Source organism: Pseudophryne corroboree, chromosome 2, assembly GCF_028390025.1.
Source record: "Pseudophryne corroboree isolate aPseCor3 chromosome 2, aPseCor3.hap2, whole genome shotgun sequence".
Classification (NCBI taxonomy): Eukaryota; Metazoa; Chordata; class Amphibia; order Anura; family Myobatrachidae; genus Pseudophryne; species Pseudophryne corroboree.
The window spans coordinates 594,318,217-594,336,464 of NC_086445.1; the positions used below are offsets into that span (position 1 = coordinate 594,318,217).

The window sequence follows — 18,248 nt, forward strand, 5'->3', positions numbered from 1 at the left end:
ACTCTCCTGATTATTATGAAACGGGATCTTGTTCCATACTACACGTAACAGCAAATAAAATGCGGCGGGGGGAAATTGGAAGACAATAAAATATATTCTGGAACCAAGTAATACCCTTCCTAAAAAAAATTACTTTGGACAGATAATTTCCATGCACTGGGCGGCTTTTAACAGAGCTTGCTTCAGGTCCCGTGTAGAGTTATCAACTTTTCAAATGTTTAATACATTTTTCACCAGGATACAAATATATAACCAAATGGCTTACATTACATACGTACAAAACACCTCTGAATACCCACCTCAAGTCCTTCTCAGACGCAGCTTTGGTGACATCATAATGTGTCAGAGATAACCATTCACCATCAGTACAAGAAAGATTATGTTATTCCCCTCACAGACAGTTAGAGGTAATTGGAAGGCACTTGGACGCCACTGAATTCTAAAAGTCAGGGAGTGCCGGCCTTTGCAAACACACACACACACACACACACACACACACACACACACACACACACACAAATATTTATGCATATTCAGCAGAAGAATAAAAAAACAATAAGATGACCTAGCAAAAGGACCAAATCAAAACTAAACGACAAGTATACACTATTATTAAATGAATCAAAGGATATGTATGGGATGCAGTTGCTTTACCAGCAGTTGGGATCCCGGCGGTCAGGATACCGACGGTGGAATCCCGACCGCTTACGATGCAGGCAACCAGGGGCTATTCCCACTCATGGGCGTCCACGACACCCATAGAGTGGGAATAGAACCTGTGGCGAGCGCAGGGAGCCATCAAGCCTGCTGTGTGGCAAGCGCACTGAGCCCTCAAGGGGCTCTGTTGCGCTTGCCCCCCTCTGGCATTCTGGCAGCCGGGATATCGTGGTCGGGATGCTGACCTCCGTGATCCTGACCGCCGGCATTACAGCCACAACCCATATGTAGAATTGATATTAACATGCTACACATCCCCGAAAATGTCCTCCTCTGTGGCCCAGTAGACATAAGGAGTTACAAGCATTACAGTCTAGTATTAGCAGCTATGTTACAAAGTCTAGTAAAACACTTTCTTTTTTATTTAATTCCTCATTAACTGATACCCAAGAGGCCAAGCTTACCTGCATGAATTTATATATTCACATTGACGGTAAATACATACAGTATATGCAGATTTTTATTATACAGTGTTTTCAGTGTCTACTTTCAATGTTAAAGACTGATTAAATAGCAGGTCTACTGTGTAGTGCCATGATCAATGAACATGTTGGCGCTTTGTGATGATAAGTATTTCTATACATCCATCTGTCATATAAGGGGTTGATTGTCACTAATTCTCTCTGGCAAGGATCTGCCTCTCATAAGCTGGTTAAAGAATATTAAGCAACTCTAAATCCTTGCAAGACTGATCTACTTAGCACTGACAAGCTCTTCTGGGGGTTTTTCTCCGTAGGGTGACGGAGTGCAATCTCCATAAATGAAACATGCTATCCACTGCAAGGCAAAATCAGCAGTCCGAGATCAAAATTAAGCTACCACCTACGATGGCATATACAAATCTGCAAGATGCTTCCATGTTACATAGCACTGGCCTCTTGACCAGAGCTGGTGGAGCTAAATGCTGCAATCTGATACCTGATGCATCATGGCTACCTTGGGGTGTAAAATGGCAGAAACACACTTATTATTATCTAGAAAGTGTGATCTCCAACTGTTACATACAAAGTGTAAGGATTTTTTTAATTTGCTACAAAATGATATCAATGTTGCACATGTATATGTGCTCCACTGTCTACCAGCAACTCCGTAAAATAGCTCAAGCCCTACCTTTTATAATCCACGTATCGACACTGAATGCCAAAACATTACTGTTGTCTTACATACAATGTTGCTCATATACTACAAAAACATACATTAACATATATGATAAAATAATAGGCAAACAGTATAAAAGCAATACTTTGTTCTAATTTCCAGTTATTTTCTAGAAAATACTTAATTAATTGAAATTAGGGTTATTCTAATAATAAAACGAATGATCATTAAATAAAAAAAATATAAGAAATGCATGAATAAAAAATAAAAAAAAATCAGTATTCATGAAAGTAAAATCCCTATAGATATGAATAAAACAACCATGGATTTGTGATATAAATACCAAATCCAGGAATAGTCCAGTATGTAAAACCAAGAACCTGCCTTACACAAGGGGCTGTTGTAGATGATGCTGGTAAAACACCAGGGAGAGCCAAGATCTGTAAAGAAGTTAGGAGCTTCACAATGTGTACATTTCCATATATTCTGGATGCCCCTCTCCACATATATTAATAAGATTATTTACTAAATCCAGTACAATGATCGTGTACAGGGGTCAAGATATGTAGATATGTAGAGACTGGTAGCACTCAGTCCATCTAGAGTTTACCAGGCCAATGCACATGCCAAGAAATCAGTTGCTGACTATTGTGTAAGGCACACTCAACAAACATTTCTACAATGCCAAAGTAAAGATGAAGATAAAAGTGACATTAATCAGTCCAGTAGTTTTTTTTCATTTCATTATAATTAAATGTCCGTAAATAAGCAATGCCAGTTAGTTACATAAAGAGGAACTAATCTGCTAATTTGTGCACTATGGCCCTCATTCCGAGTTGTTCGCTCGCTAGCTGCTTTTAGCAGCATTGCAAACGCTAGGCCGCCGCCCTCTGGGAGTGTATCTTATCTTAGCAGAATAGCGAACGAAAAATTAGCAAAACTGCTACTAAATAATTCTTAGCAGTTTCTGAGTAGCTCCAGACCTAGTCACAGATTGCGATCAGCTCAGTCCGTTTAGTTCCTGGTTTGACGTCACAAACACGCCCTGCGTTCGGCCAGCCACTCCCCCGTTTCTCCAGACACTCTCCTGCGTTTTTCCCTGACATGCCTGCGTTTTTTTGCAAACGCCGGGAAAACGCTGAGTTGCCGCCCGGAAACGCCCCTTTCCTGTCAATCATTTACCGAACAGCAGTGCGACTGAAAAGCGCCGCAGAAGCCACAGCAAAACTGCTAAGTTTTGTGTTAAATAAGTAAGCGCATGCGCCCTGCGTGCCTTGCATATGCGCAATTTGCAACAAATCGCAGCACAGCGAAAATCGTCAATAAGCGAACAACTCGGAATGACCCCAAATGTTCTATACACAGGACTATCAATCTATTTATTCTTACCAAATCCTTGCTCATTTAGTGAAAATCATGCATGGGGTCAATAATACCCCTTTCAGACCGCACAAATAACCCGGTATCAACCCGGGTCGCTGTGCAGTGTGAAAGGGTCACTCCAGAAATCCCGAGTCGCCTGACCCGGTAATTCAACGGGAATACCGAAGGGTTATTACCAGGTCAGGTGCAGTGTGAACGTGTTACCCGGGAGAATGCGACCCAGGACCCTTCACAGCATAGGGAGAGGCGGCACGGAGATGATCTCATCTCTCATCGCCGCCTCCGCACCCACCCATAATGCCGCCGTGGCACCCGCCACCCCCCCATGGCAACCTGAGGCCAGTACAAAGGGTTCAATGCCGGTTCGCACCCACAAGGACCCGTTTCCAATTCCTGGGTGCAACCTGGCATTTGCGATCTGAAAGCGGTATTACATGCTTGAAAGAGTGAACTTTGCTACCAAATAGTGTTAGACATAGGGACACAAGCACCTAAAGCTGGGCAGTCTTGGCAAGCATTACTATTGCAGTGTAAGAGGCAACATTTGTGCAAAAAGAAGCTTGTAATTAAATTACATATTTATAATGATTCGTCTTTAAGAAATGTGCCAAGTACAAAATGGTAAATAAGAACATTAAAATTTTATTTTAAAGGACTTCTCCAAATATAAAATACAAGTAGCTAATGTACATGGGCACCGCTGGCAGTGGAAGTGTAAAACCCCTAGGGTGCCCCCATTCCTCTAGCCTGCAGTTTGTAAGGGCAGAGGACCACAATCTTCTAGCCAGAGAGGTGATTTGGGGTTCTACAGCTACATGCTGGGATGTAAAGTATAAATGTGTTAGTGATTACAGTTGATTCATGGCAATGTGCAAAAATGCATTCATTCATATAGATCCACATAATATCTCATTTCACTGTGAAGGACTTCATGGAAATACCCCATTAACATTCACAGCATGTGACAGCAATGGGTTTTAATGCCAGATATATCACTCATTAGTAAATATAGCTACTATTTTGCGAGCCTTAAATGAGATTGACACTATTCATTTCCAAATTTCTCTTGTGATTTGCTATCTCACTGCAGTGGAAAGGAAAGCTGTATTTCTGGTAGCTGCCATATTTCTCTCACCCTTCAGTGGGTGTGATAAACTTAATGTCCATAGGTTTCTCATCTCTGTGTCACAGAGCAATTAGTACAAGCAGACTACACATCCTACTGCTCATTTTCTGTCTCTTATCAGTGGAGGGGAAACTCAGGCTCAGATTGGTTATACTGTCTACATCAGTGCTGTGTTCCTCTCTTCACCATAAAATGGCACTGGTACCTGCTAAATACTCCATGACAGACAGACAAGTGGGAATATATGAAATAGAGAGTTGACAGAGAGGAGTGCATGGTGTTGCTGGAGAGGGGGGAAAAAGATAATAGGCTATTTAAAGTTAGAGGCATGAGTGTGAGAAAATACATTTTGTATAGATGGTTTGCCTAACCTTTGCATTGAAGAACCGATTACAGTTCAATTCTATACCTTGGGGTATTAATTCAATATCCAATTAGCTTATATGGCAATTGTCCAAAGTTGCTTCGACTCAATAAAGAAATTGTGACTTGCTCACTGCCACTTGCATTTAGTTTCATCTGGAATTCTGCAGGAAACACTGAGTTGAAGCAAACCATGCACATGATATATACAAGGGCAGATGCAGTATTTGTTAAAGAGTGTACATTCTCACATGAGAAAGAGACAGTAGCATGATGTGTTAGTTCTCTTTCTATATGAAGCAATATACAATCCTGCATTGCTATACAATGGGTGGATTGGAGATTTAATTAAGTACTTAACTGCCTCTTGGGTTATTACAATAGATTATACTTCCAACTTATGTTTCATTGTCACTTGAGTGGCCTGAAATATTTTGTCCACACATTACCAAACTTGAATTCAATTTTCCACAATGCATTTATTTCCTCTATAATAATGCCCCCAATACTGTATAGTGATGTATACATTCCTTTAAGTCAATAACAGAATCAACAAAATATTTCGGCCGCCTTACAGTTATTGGCAAAGTTGATATAATTATGCATATCTACCTTTAATTTGAGAACATTTTCATCCCACATCAATGGATATAAAAACCATGTTTTAAAATTGTGAGTATTCTCCATTGTGAGTAATTTCCATGTTTTGCTGTCTCAACAAAATGTTTCAATAACTGAAATATACCCTCCACTACTTGAAATAATTCACTATAGCTACCTACTGTTTTCCTCTTTCTCACATAAATGAATATATTTTTATCACATAAGCATCAGATACCTATATATTGTCACTTTAAATGTCAACTGTTTTAATTAACATTAATTGAACATTTAGACAAGAATTTACAACTTTTGACTGTGATTCCCATTATGTTCATTCACCCTTAACCCCAGTGGAGCTCTCACCTTCCAACCTGCAGAGCTGTTGCTATCACCCTTATCTTTGAAGTAAGGTACAAATCGCACCATCCAATCGTAAATTTGGGAAAGGGTCAGGCGTCTCTCTGGAGAACTCTCTATAGCCTTGGTGATGAGGTCAGCATAGGACAAGTTACCCCAGGCATTCCTACGTGAACTCTTGGCTTTGCGCATTTGCCCTGGGTCCAGGCCAGGAGGAGGCAAGGGCATATCCGAGGAGGGTTCTGGCAGTGGGGGCCAGGTGCAAGAACGAGGGCGACCCTGAGGCTCCACATCTGACTCCGCTTCCAATTTCTCCATCACTGTCTCTCAAAAATAACCTTCTTTCTTCAACCAAAAAAATGACTTAAATCCGCATTTGAAATAGGATTCCAGTAAAAAAAAAAAAATGGAAAACTTCAGAAGAAGGGGAGAATTCAATTAAGTAACAATATGGAACTAAAGCGCAAAATTAATTTCCCTTGTGGGTGGATATATTTCTTTGAAAATGTGGTCAAGTAAACTGAATAATTGAGAAAAAATACTTGCAAGTAGATTTGGAAAGTGGCTTCAAACTGGTAAAAACAGCAGTCATTTAAACGAAAAGGTTAAGTGTTTAAGAACATTCCCAATGACTGGCGAAAAGGCAAATTATTTAAAGACCAGTTTGTCATATACATTAAGGAAATTTATGTTTTAAATGTTTATATATATAAAAAAAGAAAAATTGCACAGAAATTTAGTCCAGTTTTGGCAACAGCCACCAAAACATAAGAACTTGAAAGTCACAACCAATACTGTGTGCCAAAAGCTTACCAAACTGTAATAATTACAGCAACCTCAATAAAATGACAGACTTTGTAAGCATATCTTGTATCAAACTGCTAGTTGTATAATTCTGATAAGCACTTTAAAATTAAATATGGGTAGCCTAAAAAAAAATCTTTATATTTTAAATGTTACATGTAAATATATCAGCAGTTTGCAATACTATGCTCTATTCTGCATTAATCATGTTTTATAGAAATATCATGTGTAATTAGTTTTCTATCGCATGTATATAGGGTTAAATCTAAGACAGCATTTTTGCCAAAAATGTGAATTCCAGATATGATCTATAACAAGATTTCTGCAAATGTAAAAGAAAGAGAGGTGTGTTTGAAATCTGTCCAAAGAGGTGTCTATTCTTGGTCTTTTGCAGCAACAGATGTTCTATAGATGAAGAAAAAAAAAAGAAAATCCTATTACAATTCAAGGCGAGCAATTCTTCCGACCCCAAAATTTGATGGGCGGAGGCTGTGGGGGGAGCAAAAGTCCCCCCTCTTTAATTTACAAGTCGCTCTTTAATAAGAAATTCATATCTCCTCTATCCACAATTCTTCATGCCGGGTGGTTCCAGATGATACCTTTTGTAATATTGGATTGCACTTGCACTAGTCAGCTAGGAATACACAGCCCCCTTTTTTAAATCCTCACGCGTGCCCCCCCACTACAAGCCAGAGACACACGTGGGGAGATGCTGCGCTTTCAGAAAAAGCCGCTGAAAGACTCATTGTCATTGTAGTGATGGTCAATGGGGAATTAATGGGGTTCGTCCGTCCCCCCTTGATTCTTGAGGTGGGCTCCGCAGGCAAAGCAGAGGGATCTGCAGGGGATCCCTTGTTGGGAGAGAAGGAAGAGTAGCAGGCTGGGTGTGAGAGGAGGGGGGTTCACACCTGCTTGTCAGTGCTGGTAAAGAAGACGCTCCTCTCTTCTCTCTCTTTGGGAGTCTCTCTCTAGCTCCCTCACTCTCCGGGTCTTTCTCCTCCTGGGACAGAGCAGGATTAAACCATGTGTTGGGATCGGCTTGCTCTGCACTCTTCACCTTAAGCATTTAGAGAGAGGGAGCGAGACAGAGAGAAATAAATAAATAAGATGCAGCCTTTGCTCCTCCTCTCCCGTCTCCTCCTCCTCCTGCTGCTGCTTTTACATGAGACACTGGCTGGGATTTTAACAAGGCTGAGAAATGTAGCATGTATAAGTGTATTGGAAAAGACACAGATACATTCTACACACAAACTTGATATTAATCAAAAATATAGACGCACAACTAAATAAACTATTAAAGGCATTACATTTCAGGAAAAATACTGAGAAATACAAGCATTCTAATTATATTTGTATTTGGTAGGAATGGAAACAAAAGATACAAAACATACATAAATATGAAAATACATAAATACACATTTAGCAGCAAACAATATGGTTATGCCCCATTACAGTAATACTTAAACTATATTGCAATAGTTCCATTATACTATATTTGTATATGTGTGTGTGTGTGGTGTCTGCTTTGTTAAATATATCTATATATGGAGACGTAAATATAAGAGAAAGCAAAAAGCAGAAGGAATAATTTTCCCTTAATAGCATACATAAAATTACTGAATATAATTGTTAGACATCAATTTTATATATTATGGTATACATTTAACATAAATACTGATTTTGATAATTTTTGCGTCTGTGTATGTCCTGTACTTTGTATACTTATGTATGTAAACTAGGTATAACGTAAATCATTTGTGTATGGGTCAGTATCAGAATCTGCTTTATTGGCCAGGTGTTCTTCTCACGTACACTAGGAATGTTTTGTGGTACAATGCATCGCCAAGCAGCAACATGAAGGGGGAATACATAGCGTAAGAAGGGGGGAAAAACGTAGCATACATTACAAACATTACACGTATAAGTTCATACTGCACATTGCAACTGAACGATATATGACAGAATACAACTGAATGTAGTGTATAGGTCACAGTATAGAACTAGATGTGCATAAGTGACAGTGTACAATTAGATATTGTGTCTAGGTGACAGTATACACTTACAGTAGATGTAGTGTACATGACAGTATGCAATCATATGTAGTGAATAACTTAACAGAATCAGATGCAGTGCATAGGCGACAGTGTACAATCAGATGGTAGTGTATAGGTGACAGAATCACATGCAGTGTATAGGTGACAATGTGTAATCAGATGTAGTGTTTTTAGGTGACAATGTACAATCCTGTGCAGAAACTAGGTTTCGTGTACAGATGACAGTATACAATCAGATGTAAACTGCCCTGCATTCTATAGGTGACCGTGCACAATCCGATGTAGTGTGACAGAATCGCATGCAGTATATAGGTGACGATGTACAATTAGATGTAGTATATAGGTGACAGACTGAGTACAATAAGTTGTAGTGTCATGGAGACAGTAAACAGATATATAGTGTATAGATGACAGTATACAATTAGATGCAGTGTATAGGTGACAGTGTACTACTAGCGTGCTGGAAAGACACAGCGATGTCTCACTACTAGGACTGACTAGTGCTATACATTGTAATACTATCGGCGCCACCGGCCGCTTTCTACCCGCTGTACAGATGATACCGGGTTGGGCTGTAAGTGGGCGGGGCATCTGGCAACCGCGACACCGAAGTCCTCCCCACAGCGGCCACGTGAGTGTGAAGACAGGGCGTTCTGTCTCCGCTCACCCCGCTGATTTGGTCGCGACTGGATGTCATACGCTAAGCCCCGCCTCCCTGCTCACTGATAAGCAGTGATGTAGAACCATTCCACTTGCTTGGATTGGTGGGTAGCCGGTGAAAAAAGGGGCGTACCCAGGAAATCCCTCAGCGTGGCGTCACTAGACTGTTGTAAGTGGTTGCTTAGGGTAACGGCGACGGCTCTGGCCTGGCGTGCGCTGTCAGTGTTCATAATATGATAAAGTCTTTAGGGAAAGGGTTTAATAAATAATAAGCTTATACTGACGCTAGGTAGGTAGCTGTGGTAAATGGCCCTTTACATTAAATAAAAATTCTGCTAACCCCCTCCCCGGGACTCGAATCATGTAACACGCTTGCAGTTTATATGAATGTTGAATGGATACCTATATGATAACTATTGCAGAGCTGCTGCATGCATGTTCCCTGATAGACATAGTTCCATTAATGTCTGGTGTTACATGTGATTGTGTGATATGGTAAAGCTGAAAAAGGGACACCTTGTAAATTAGTGTGTTGGGCCACCATGAGTGTAATAACTTTGCTGCTTCATCTAATAGGATATAACATTTAATATTAAATTAATAAACTCAAATTAATATGAAGCTGCAAACTAATGTAAAGCTCTGACCTCTGCTGGGCAACCAGTGCAATGATCTATTAGTATTAGAGGAAGGAGGACAGTTGGGAAAGTAATTTGGCTGACAATTCAGTAATACCACTTTCAGACAGAAAAATCTCAAATTCACGTTTTTTTTTCCGGTTTTGTGAAGCCGGGAAAAACCCAGGTTACAGTTCCTAACCCATACTTACCTACTCTCCCGGATTCTGCGGGAGACACCCGGTTTTTCGAGTAGTCCCCCGCAGCCCCGGAAGAGTGGGCACACCTCCCGCATTGTGCCCACTTCCTAGTGAAGTGGGCAGAATGTGGAGAAAGACAGAGGAAAATCGCGGACTGGTGGAGGGGGCGGAGCCTAATGACGCAATTATATGCTAATTGCGTCATTTAGCTCCACCCCCTGTGCAAATATTAACCTACTATGGGTTTTCCCTGGCGAGTAGGCAGGGCTTAATGATGTAATTATCTCAGCCCCGCCCTCGTCGCCGCCCACCTGCTTCTCCTCCCTGGGCATCTCCCGGAGAGGAGATTTCAGATGTCGGTAAGTATGTCCTAACCCCCTTTCACACAGCACATTTAACCCGGATTATTCCCGGCTCAATCCCTTTCAGACAGAACCTGTGTCAGCACTGCAATAGGCTTGTGTGTCATAAGAAATCAGTGCCGTAACTAGGCATTTTAGCGCTGTGTGCAAGAAATGGCATTGGCGCCACCCCCTTATGTAAAATAGGGGCAGTGCGCGCCTTAGGCACGCGCAGAAAATATAGGGGTGTGGCCTCAAGGGAAGGGATGTGGCCACAAAATAATACCAATTCATACTACGGTGCACAGTAGTCTCCATTATTCAAATTACGACGCACAGCAGCACCGCTACACCAGGTAGAGCCCCTACTTACACATTACGGCAGCCAGTCCCCTTTTTTACACATTACGGCAGCCAGTCCCCTTTTTTACACATTACGGCAGCCAGTCCCCTTTCTTACACATTACGCCAGACAGCGTCCCCTTTTTACACATTACGGCAGACAGTGTCCCCTTATTACACATTACGGCAGACAGCATCCCCTTATTACACATTACGGCAGATAGCGTCCCCTTTTTACACATTACGGCAGACAGTGTCCCCTTTTTACACATTACGGCAGCCAGTCCCCCTTTTTACACAATACGGCAGACAGCGTCCCCTTTTTACACATTATGGCAGCCAGTCCCCCTTTTTACACATTACGGCAGACAGCGTCCCCTTATTACACATTACGGCAGATAGCGTCCCCTTTTTACACATTACGGCAGATAGCGTCCCCTTTTTACACATTACGGCAGCCAGTCCCCCTTTTTACACAATACGGCAGACAGCGTCCCCTTTTTACACAATATGGCAGACAGCGTCCCCATTTTTACACATTACGGCAGACAGCGTCCCCATTTTTACACATTATGGCAGACAGCGTCCCACTTTTTACATATTATGGCAGACAGTGTCCCCCTTTTTACACATTAAGGCAGACAGCGTCTCCTTATTACACATTATGGCAGACAGCGTCCCCCTTTTTACACATTACGGCAGACAGCGTCCCTCTTTTTACACAGTACGGCAGACAGCGTCCCCTTTTTACACAGTAAGGCAGACAGAATAGCTAGATAGATAGACAGACAGACAGAAACAGATAGATAAATAGACAGATAGATACTTACCATGTCTCCCCACTGGCTCAGGCAGTCAGGCTCCTCAGTGCTGGCAGATCCCGGGAAGGGGAGAAGAAGGAGGAGTGAGGGGCACTCGGGAGCCACAGCAGCACAGTGTAATTGGTGGTGGTGGCGCTGCTGCAGCTGTCCCTCTCCTTCCGCATTGGCTGGCCGCCGCTGTTAATGCTAGGATGAGGGAAGCGCATCCCAGCATTCACAGCAGCGCCAGCCAGTGCGGAAGGAGAGGGACAGCTGCAGCGGCGCCGCTACCAATTACATAGTGCTGCTGTGGCTCCCGAGTGCCCCTCACTCCTCCTCCAGGTCCTCCCCTGACGCTGCTCCTCTCCTCTTCTCCCCCGGCGCACACAGCACAGGCGGCTTGTAATGAGTCAGTTTGACTCATTACAAGCCGCTGACATGAATGCTGGCCGTTGCGCCCTCAGGGCAACGGCGCTGTGTGCCAGGCACACCTGGCACACACGTAGTTACGGCTCTGTAAAAAATGGACTGTTTCTGCAGCGGGGTACACTGGGTTCCACAGGGATTAACATCGGGGTGTAGAGTAAGATCTTGATCCGAGGCACCAACAGGCTAAAAGCTTTGACTGTTCCCAAGATGCTCAGCGCCGCCTCCTCTATAACCCCGCCTCCATGCACAGGAGCTCAGTTTGTAAGTAGGTGCCTGCAGTGCAGGACACTAACATGCAGCAGCCCTGAAAAGAGCTTTTTAAAGAAGATTGAAGACTTCAAGGGCTGCAGCATAGGCACTCACAGTGCTAGATGTCATTTTGACATCTCATGCTGCAGCTCCATCACCTCCCCCGGCGGCACTGTATACTCCCGCGCCCTGGTTGCCAGGTACTTACAGCGGAGGGCTCCGGTTCTTTTGGTCAGGCACACACACTCCCTGCAGCTCTCCGGGATCGCGTGGCCGCATCAAGGGAGGAGGTAAGAGGGTCCCCCAGGCGGGACCCGCTGTAAATTGCGATCCCGCGCGGCCTTTAGGAGGCGTGCCACGCGCGCTGGCATGGACACTGTGGTAGTACAGGGACCCCACTAGACCACCAGGGCAAGGGCACAGGTCGGATTCTCACAAAAATCCGTTTGCTAAGGCCCGCAGTACCCGGTGGTGAAGTCCAGCAAGGGGATAAGGCTCTGATCTGTAGCCCCTCCCCCAGCCCCAGGGCGCCATTTAGAGTAAATGTTCCCGCCCTGAAGCTGCATCTCTCTCCCTCACTCCCTGTCAGCGTTTGGGCGCCATCACTACAAATGAGCGGATTCTGGGACTGCATGGGCAAAGTCACCTCTGTAAAGCCGCCTGCATCATAAGCGCTGTGCATTTACAGGACACTTAAGTATTCTACATGTCTTTTGACATTGTTAGTTAAGAAACAGTGCATTACTGCAGGGCTATTTAGTACAAGTACCCCGTGACATACATCCAGTCTTTACTGTGCATTGATATAGCTATAAGCCTATATAGCATTACTTAGTATTGCTAGTCCAGTGCAGTTTTATTGTTTATCATAATTTCTGCATTGTACATGTGACTGTGTGTGTGCTTATCGCTGCTGTGTGATTTCTACTTCGTGTATCTCACTCATACTGCTATCCCTATATTCTGTACGGGGGGGGCTAAGGGCATCAGGGTTATTATTTGATATAGGTATTTCTCTGACGTCCTAGTGGATGCTGGGAACACCGTAAGGACCATGGGGAATAGACGGGCTCCGCAGGAGACTGGGCACTCTAAAGAAAAGATTAGGTACTATCTGGTGTGCACTGGCTCCTCCCTCTATGCCCCTCCTCCAGACCTCAGTTAGAATCTGTGCCCGGCCAGAGCTGGGTGCTCCTAGTGGGCTCTCCTGAGCTTACTAGTAAAGAAAGTATTTATTAGGGTTTTTATTTTCAGTGAGCTTCTGCTGGCAACAGACTCACTGCTACGTGGGACTAAGGGGAGAGAAGCAAACCTACCTGCTTGCAGCTAGCTTGTGCTTCTTAGGCTACTGGACACCATTAGCTCCAGAGGGTTCGAACACAGGCACCTGTCCTCGATCGTCCGTTCCCGGAGCCGCGCCGCCGTCCCCCTCGCTGAGCCAGAAGAACAGAAGCCTGAAGACGGCGAAATCGGCGGCAGAAGACTCCTGTCTTCATTTAAGGTAGCGCACAGCACCGCAGCTGTGCGCCATTGCTCCCAGCACACTTACACACTCCGGTCACTGTAGGGTGCAGGGCGCTGGGGGGGGGTGGCGCCCTGGGCAACAATTGAAGTACCTTTTGGCAATAAAAATACATATATAAAGTCTGGCACTGTATATTTACACATTTTTTTACACAGAAAGCGGGACAGAAGCCCGTCACTGAGGGGGCGGGGCCTTCTTCCTCAGCACACCAGCGCCATTTTCCCTTCACAGCTCCGCTGGAAGCAGCTCCCCAGGCTCTCCCCTGCAGTATCCAGGTACAAGAAGGGTAAAAAAGAGAGGGGGGGCACATAAATTTAGGCGCAAATAAAACATATAAGGCAGCTATTGGGTAATCACTTATTATAAGTGAAAATCCCTGTGTTATATAGCGCTGTGGTGTGTGCTGGCATACTCTCTCTCTGTCTCCCCAAAGGACTTTGTGGGGTCCTGTCCTCAGTCTGAGCATTCCCTGTGTGTGTGCGGTGTGTCGGTACGGCTGTGTCGACATGTTTGATGAGGAGGGTTACGTGGAGGCGGAGCAAGGGCAGATAAGTGTGGTGTCGCCCCCGTCAGGGCCGACACCTGATTGGATGGATATGTCGAAGGTCTTAAACGACAATGTCAGCTCCTTACATAAAAGGTTTGATGACGCTGTAGCCTTGGGACAGCCGGGGTCTCAGCCCGCGCCTGCCCAGGCGACTCAGAAACCGTCAGGGGCTCATAAACGCCCTCTAAGATGGTTGACACAGATGTCGACACGGAGTCCGACTCCAGTGTCGACGATGATGAGGCACATTTACAGTCTAAAATGACCAAGGCCATCCGATACATGATTATTGCAATGAAAGATGTATTACACATTTCTGAGATTAACCCTGTTAATACCAAGAGGGTTTATATGTTTGGGGAGAAAAAGCAGCCAGTGACTTTTCCCCCACTGATGAATTAAATGAATTATGTGAAGAAGCGTGGAGTTCCCCTGATAAGAAACTAGTGATTTCTAAGAGGTTACTGATGGCGTACCCTTTCCCGCCAACGGACAGGTTACGTTGGGAAACATCCCCTAGGGTGGACAAGGCGCTGACACGCTTATCTAAAAAGATGGCCCTGCCGTCTCAGGATACGGCCGCCCTAAAGGAGCCTGCGGATAGAAAGCAGGAAGCTATCCTGAAGTCAGTGTATACACACTCTGGTACTCTACTGAGACCTGCTATTGCTTCAGCCTGGATGTGTAGCGCTGTAGCAGCATGGACAGACACTCTGTCAGACGACATAGATTCCCTCGACAGGGATACTGTTTTGCTAACCCTGGGCCATATAAAAGACGTCGTCTTATATATGCGGGATGCTCAGAGGGACATTTGCCTGCTGGGCTCTAGAATTAATGCTATGTCCATTTCTGCCAGGAGGGTCTTATGGACTCGGCAATGGACAGGAGATGCTGATTCTAAAAAACACATGGAGGTTTTGCCTTATAAGGGTGAGGAATTGTTTGGGGACGGTCTATCGGACCTCGTGTCCACAGCGACAGCTGGAAAGTCGACTTTCTTGCCTCAGGTTTCCTCACAGCCTAAGAAAGCACCGTATTATCAAATGCAGTCCTTTCGTTCTCAGAAAGGCAAGAGGGTCAGGGGCGCATCCTTTCTTGCCAGAGGTAGGGGTAGAGGTAAGAAGCTGCACCATGCAGCCAGTTCCCAGGAACAAAAGTCCTCCCCTGCTTCCACTAAGTCCACCGCATGACGTTGGGGCTCCACAGGCGGAGCCAGGTGCGGTGGGGGCGCGTCTCCGAAACTTCAGCAACCAGTGGGTTCGCTCACAGGTGGATCTCTGGGCTGTACAAATTGTATCTCAGGGATACAAGCTGGAATTCTAAGTGACTCCCCCCCGCCGTTACCTCAAGTCAGCCTTGCCAGCTTCCCCCATGGAAAGGGAGGTAGTACTGGCGGCAATTCACAAGCTGTACCTCCAGCAAGTGATTATCAGGGTCCCCCTCCTTCAACAGGGAAGGGGTTACTATTCCACAATGTTTGTGGTACCGAAACCGGACGGTTCGGTGAGACCCATTCTGAATTTAAAATCCTTGAACACTTATATAAAGAAATTCAAGTTCAAAATGGAATCGCTCAGAGCGGTTATTGCAAGCCTGGAAGAGGGGGATTTTATGGTGTCGCTGGACATCAAGGATGCTTACTTGCATGTCCCCATTTACCCACCTCACCAGGAGTACCTCAGGTTTGTGGTACAGGACTGTCATTACCAGTTCCAGACGTTGCCGTTTGGCCTGTCCACGGCACCGAGGATATTTACCAAGGTAATGGCCGAAATGATGATACTCCTTCGGAAGAAGGGAGTTATGATTATCCCGTACTTGGACGATCTCCTCATAGAGGCGAGGTCCAGGGAGCAGTTGTTGATCAGCGTAGCACTCTCTCAGGAAGTGTTGCAACAGCACGGCTGGATTCTGAATGTTCCAAAGTCGCAGCTGATTCCTACGACGCGTCTGCTTTTCCTGGGCATGATTCTGGACACAGAACAGAAGAAGGTGTTTCTCCCGGAGGAGAAGGCCCAGGAATTAGCATCTCTGGTCAGGGACCTCCTGAAACCAAAACAGGTATCGGTGCATCACTGCACGCGAGTCCTGGGAAAGATGGTGGCTTCATACGAAGCCATTCCCTTCGGCAGGTTCCATGCAAGGATCTTTCAGTGGGATCTGTTGGACAAGTGGTCCGGATCGCATCTTCAGATGCATCGGCTGATCACCCTGTCCCCAAGGGCCAGGGTGTCTCTTCTGTGGTGGCTGCAGAGTGCTCACCTTCTCGAGGGCCGCAGGTTCGGCATACAGGACTGGGTCCTGGTGACCACGGATGCAAGCCTCCGAGGATGGGGGGCAGTCACTCAGGGAAGAAACTTCCAAGGGCTGTGGTCAAGTCTGGAGACTTCTCTACACATAAATATACTGGAACTAAGGGCCATATACAACGCCCTGAGTCAAGCAGAGCCCCTGCTTCGAAACCGGCCAGTGCTGATTCAGTCTGACAACATCACGGCGGTCGCCCATGTAAACCGCCAGGGCGGCACAAGAAGCAGGATGGCAATGGCGGAAGCCACAAAGATTCTTCGGTGGGCGGAGAATCACGTGCAAGCACTGTCAGCAGTGTTCATTCCGGGAGTGGACAACTGGGAAGCAGACTTCCTCAGCAGACACGACCTCCACCCGGGAGAGTGGGGACTTCATCAAGAAGTCTTCACACAGATTGCAAAGCGATGGGAACTGCCACAGGTGGACATGATGGCGTCCCGCCTCAACAAAAAGCTAAAAAGATATTGCGCCAGGTCAAGGGATCCTCAGGGGATAGCTGTGGACGCCCTAGTGACACCGTGGGTGTACCAGTCGGTATATGTGTTTACTCCTCTTCCTCTCATACCCAAGGTACTGAGAATAGTAAGAAAGATTGGCCAAGAAGGACTTGGTACCCGGAACTGCAAGAAATGCGCACAGAGGACCCATGGTCTCTGCCTCTCAGACAGGACCTGCTGCAACAAGGGCCCTGTCTGTTCCAAGACTTACTGCGGCTGCGTTTGACGGCATGGCGGTTGAACGCCGGATCCTAGCTGAAAAAGGCATTCCGGATGAAGTTATTCCTACGCTGATAAAGGCTAGGAAAGACGTGACAGCAAAGCATTATCACCGTATATGGCGAAAATATGTTGCTTGGTGTGAGGCCAGGAAGGCCCCTACAGAGGAATTCCAGCTGGGTTGTTTCCTGCACTTCCTACAGTCAGGGGTGATTATGGGCCTAAAATTGGGGTCAATAAAGGTCCAGATTTCGGCCCTATCCATTTTCTTTAAAAAAGAACTGGCTTCACTGCCTGAGGTTCAGACGTTTGTTAAGGGAGTGCTGCATATTCAGCCCCCTTTTGTGCCACCAGTGGCACCCTGGGATCTTAACGTTGTGTTGGATTTCCTGAAATCCCACTGGTTTGAGCCACTTAAGACCGTGGAACTAAAGTATCTCACGTGGAAAGTGGTCATGCTGTTGGCCTTAGCATCGGCTAGGCGTGTGTCGGAATTGGCGGCTTTGTCATGTAAAAGCCCATATCTGATCTTCCATATGGACAGGGCAGAATTGAGGACTCGTCCCCAATTTCTCCCAAAGGTGGTATCATCGTTTCATTTGAACCAACCTATTGTGGTGCCTGCGGCTACTCGGGACTTGGAGGACTCCAAGTTGCTGGACGTAGTCAGGGCTTTGAAAATATATGTTTCCAGAACGGCTGGAGTCAGGAAGACTGACTCGCTGTTTATCCTGCATGCACCCAACAAGCTGGGTGCTCCTGCTTCAAAGCAAACTATTGCTCGCTGGATCTGTAGCACGATTCAGCTGGCTCATTCTGCGGCTGGATTGCCGCATCCAAAATCAGTAAAAGCCCATTCCACAAGGAAGGTGGGCTCTTCTTGGGCGGCTGCCCGAGGGGTCTCGGCTTTACAGCTTTGCCGAGCGGCTACTTGGTCGGGTTCAAACACCTTTGCAAAGTTCTACAAGTTTGATACCCTGGCTGAGGAGGAACTTGTGTTTGCT

General features: G+C 45.4%; 1 protein-coding gene across 2 annotated transcripts in view; it reads right to left on the bottom strand.

The window, feature by feature from the left end:
• LOC135038101 (forkhead box protein O6-like) overlaps positions 1-9,274 on the bottom strand; it is a 118,313-nt gene extending 109,039 nt beyond the window's left edge. The window contains exons 1-2 of one of the 2 annotated variants that reach the window (XM_063954619.1): positions 9,069-9,274; positions 5,654-7,508 (exon numbers count right to left, since the gene is read on the bottom strand). In XM_063954619.1, coding sequence (XP_063810689.1) covers positions 5,654-5,965 — 312 coding nt within the window. In that variant the 5' untranslated portion in view covers positions 5,966-7,508; positions 9,069-9,274. Of the gene's footprint in view, positions 1-5,653; positions 7,509-9,050 lie in introns of both variants that reach the window. The other variant, XM_063954618.1, reaches the window with a different exon arrangement.
• Positions 9,275-18,248: the final 8,974 nt, after the last annotated feature.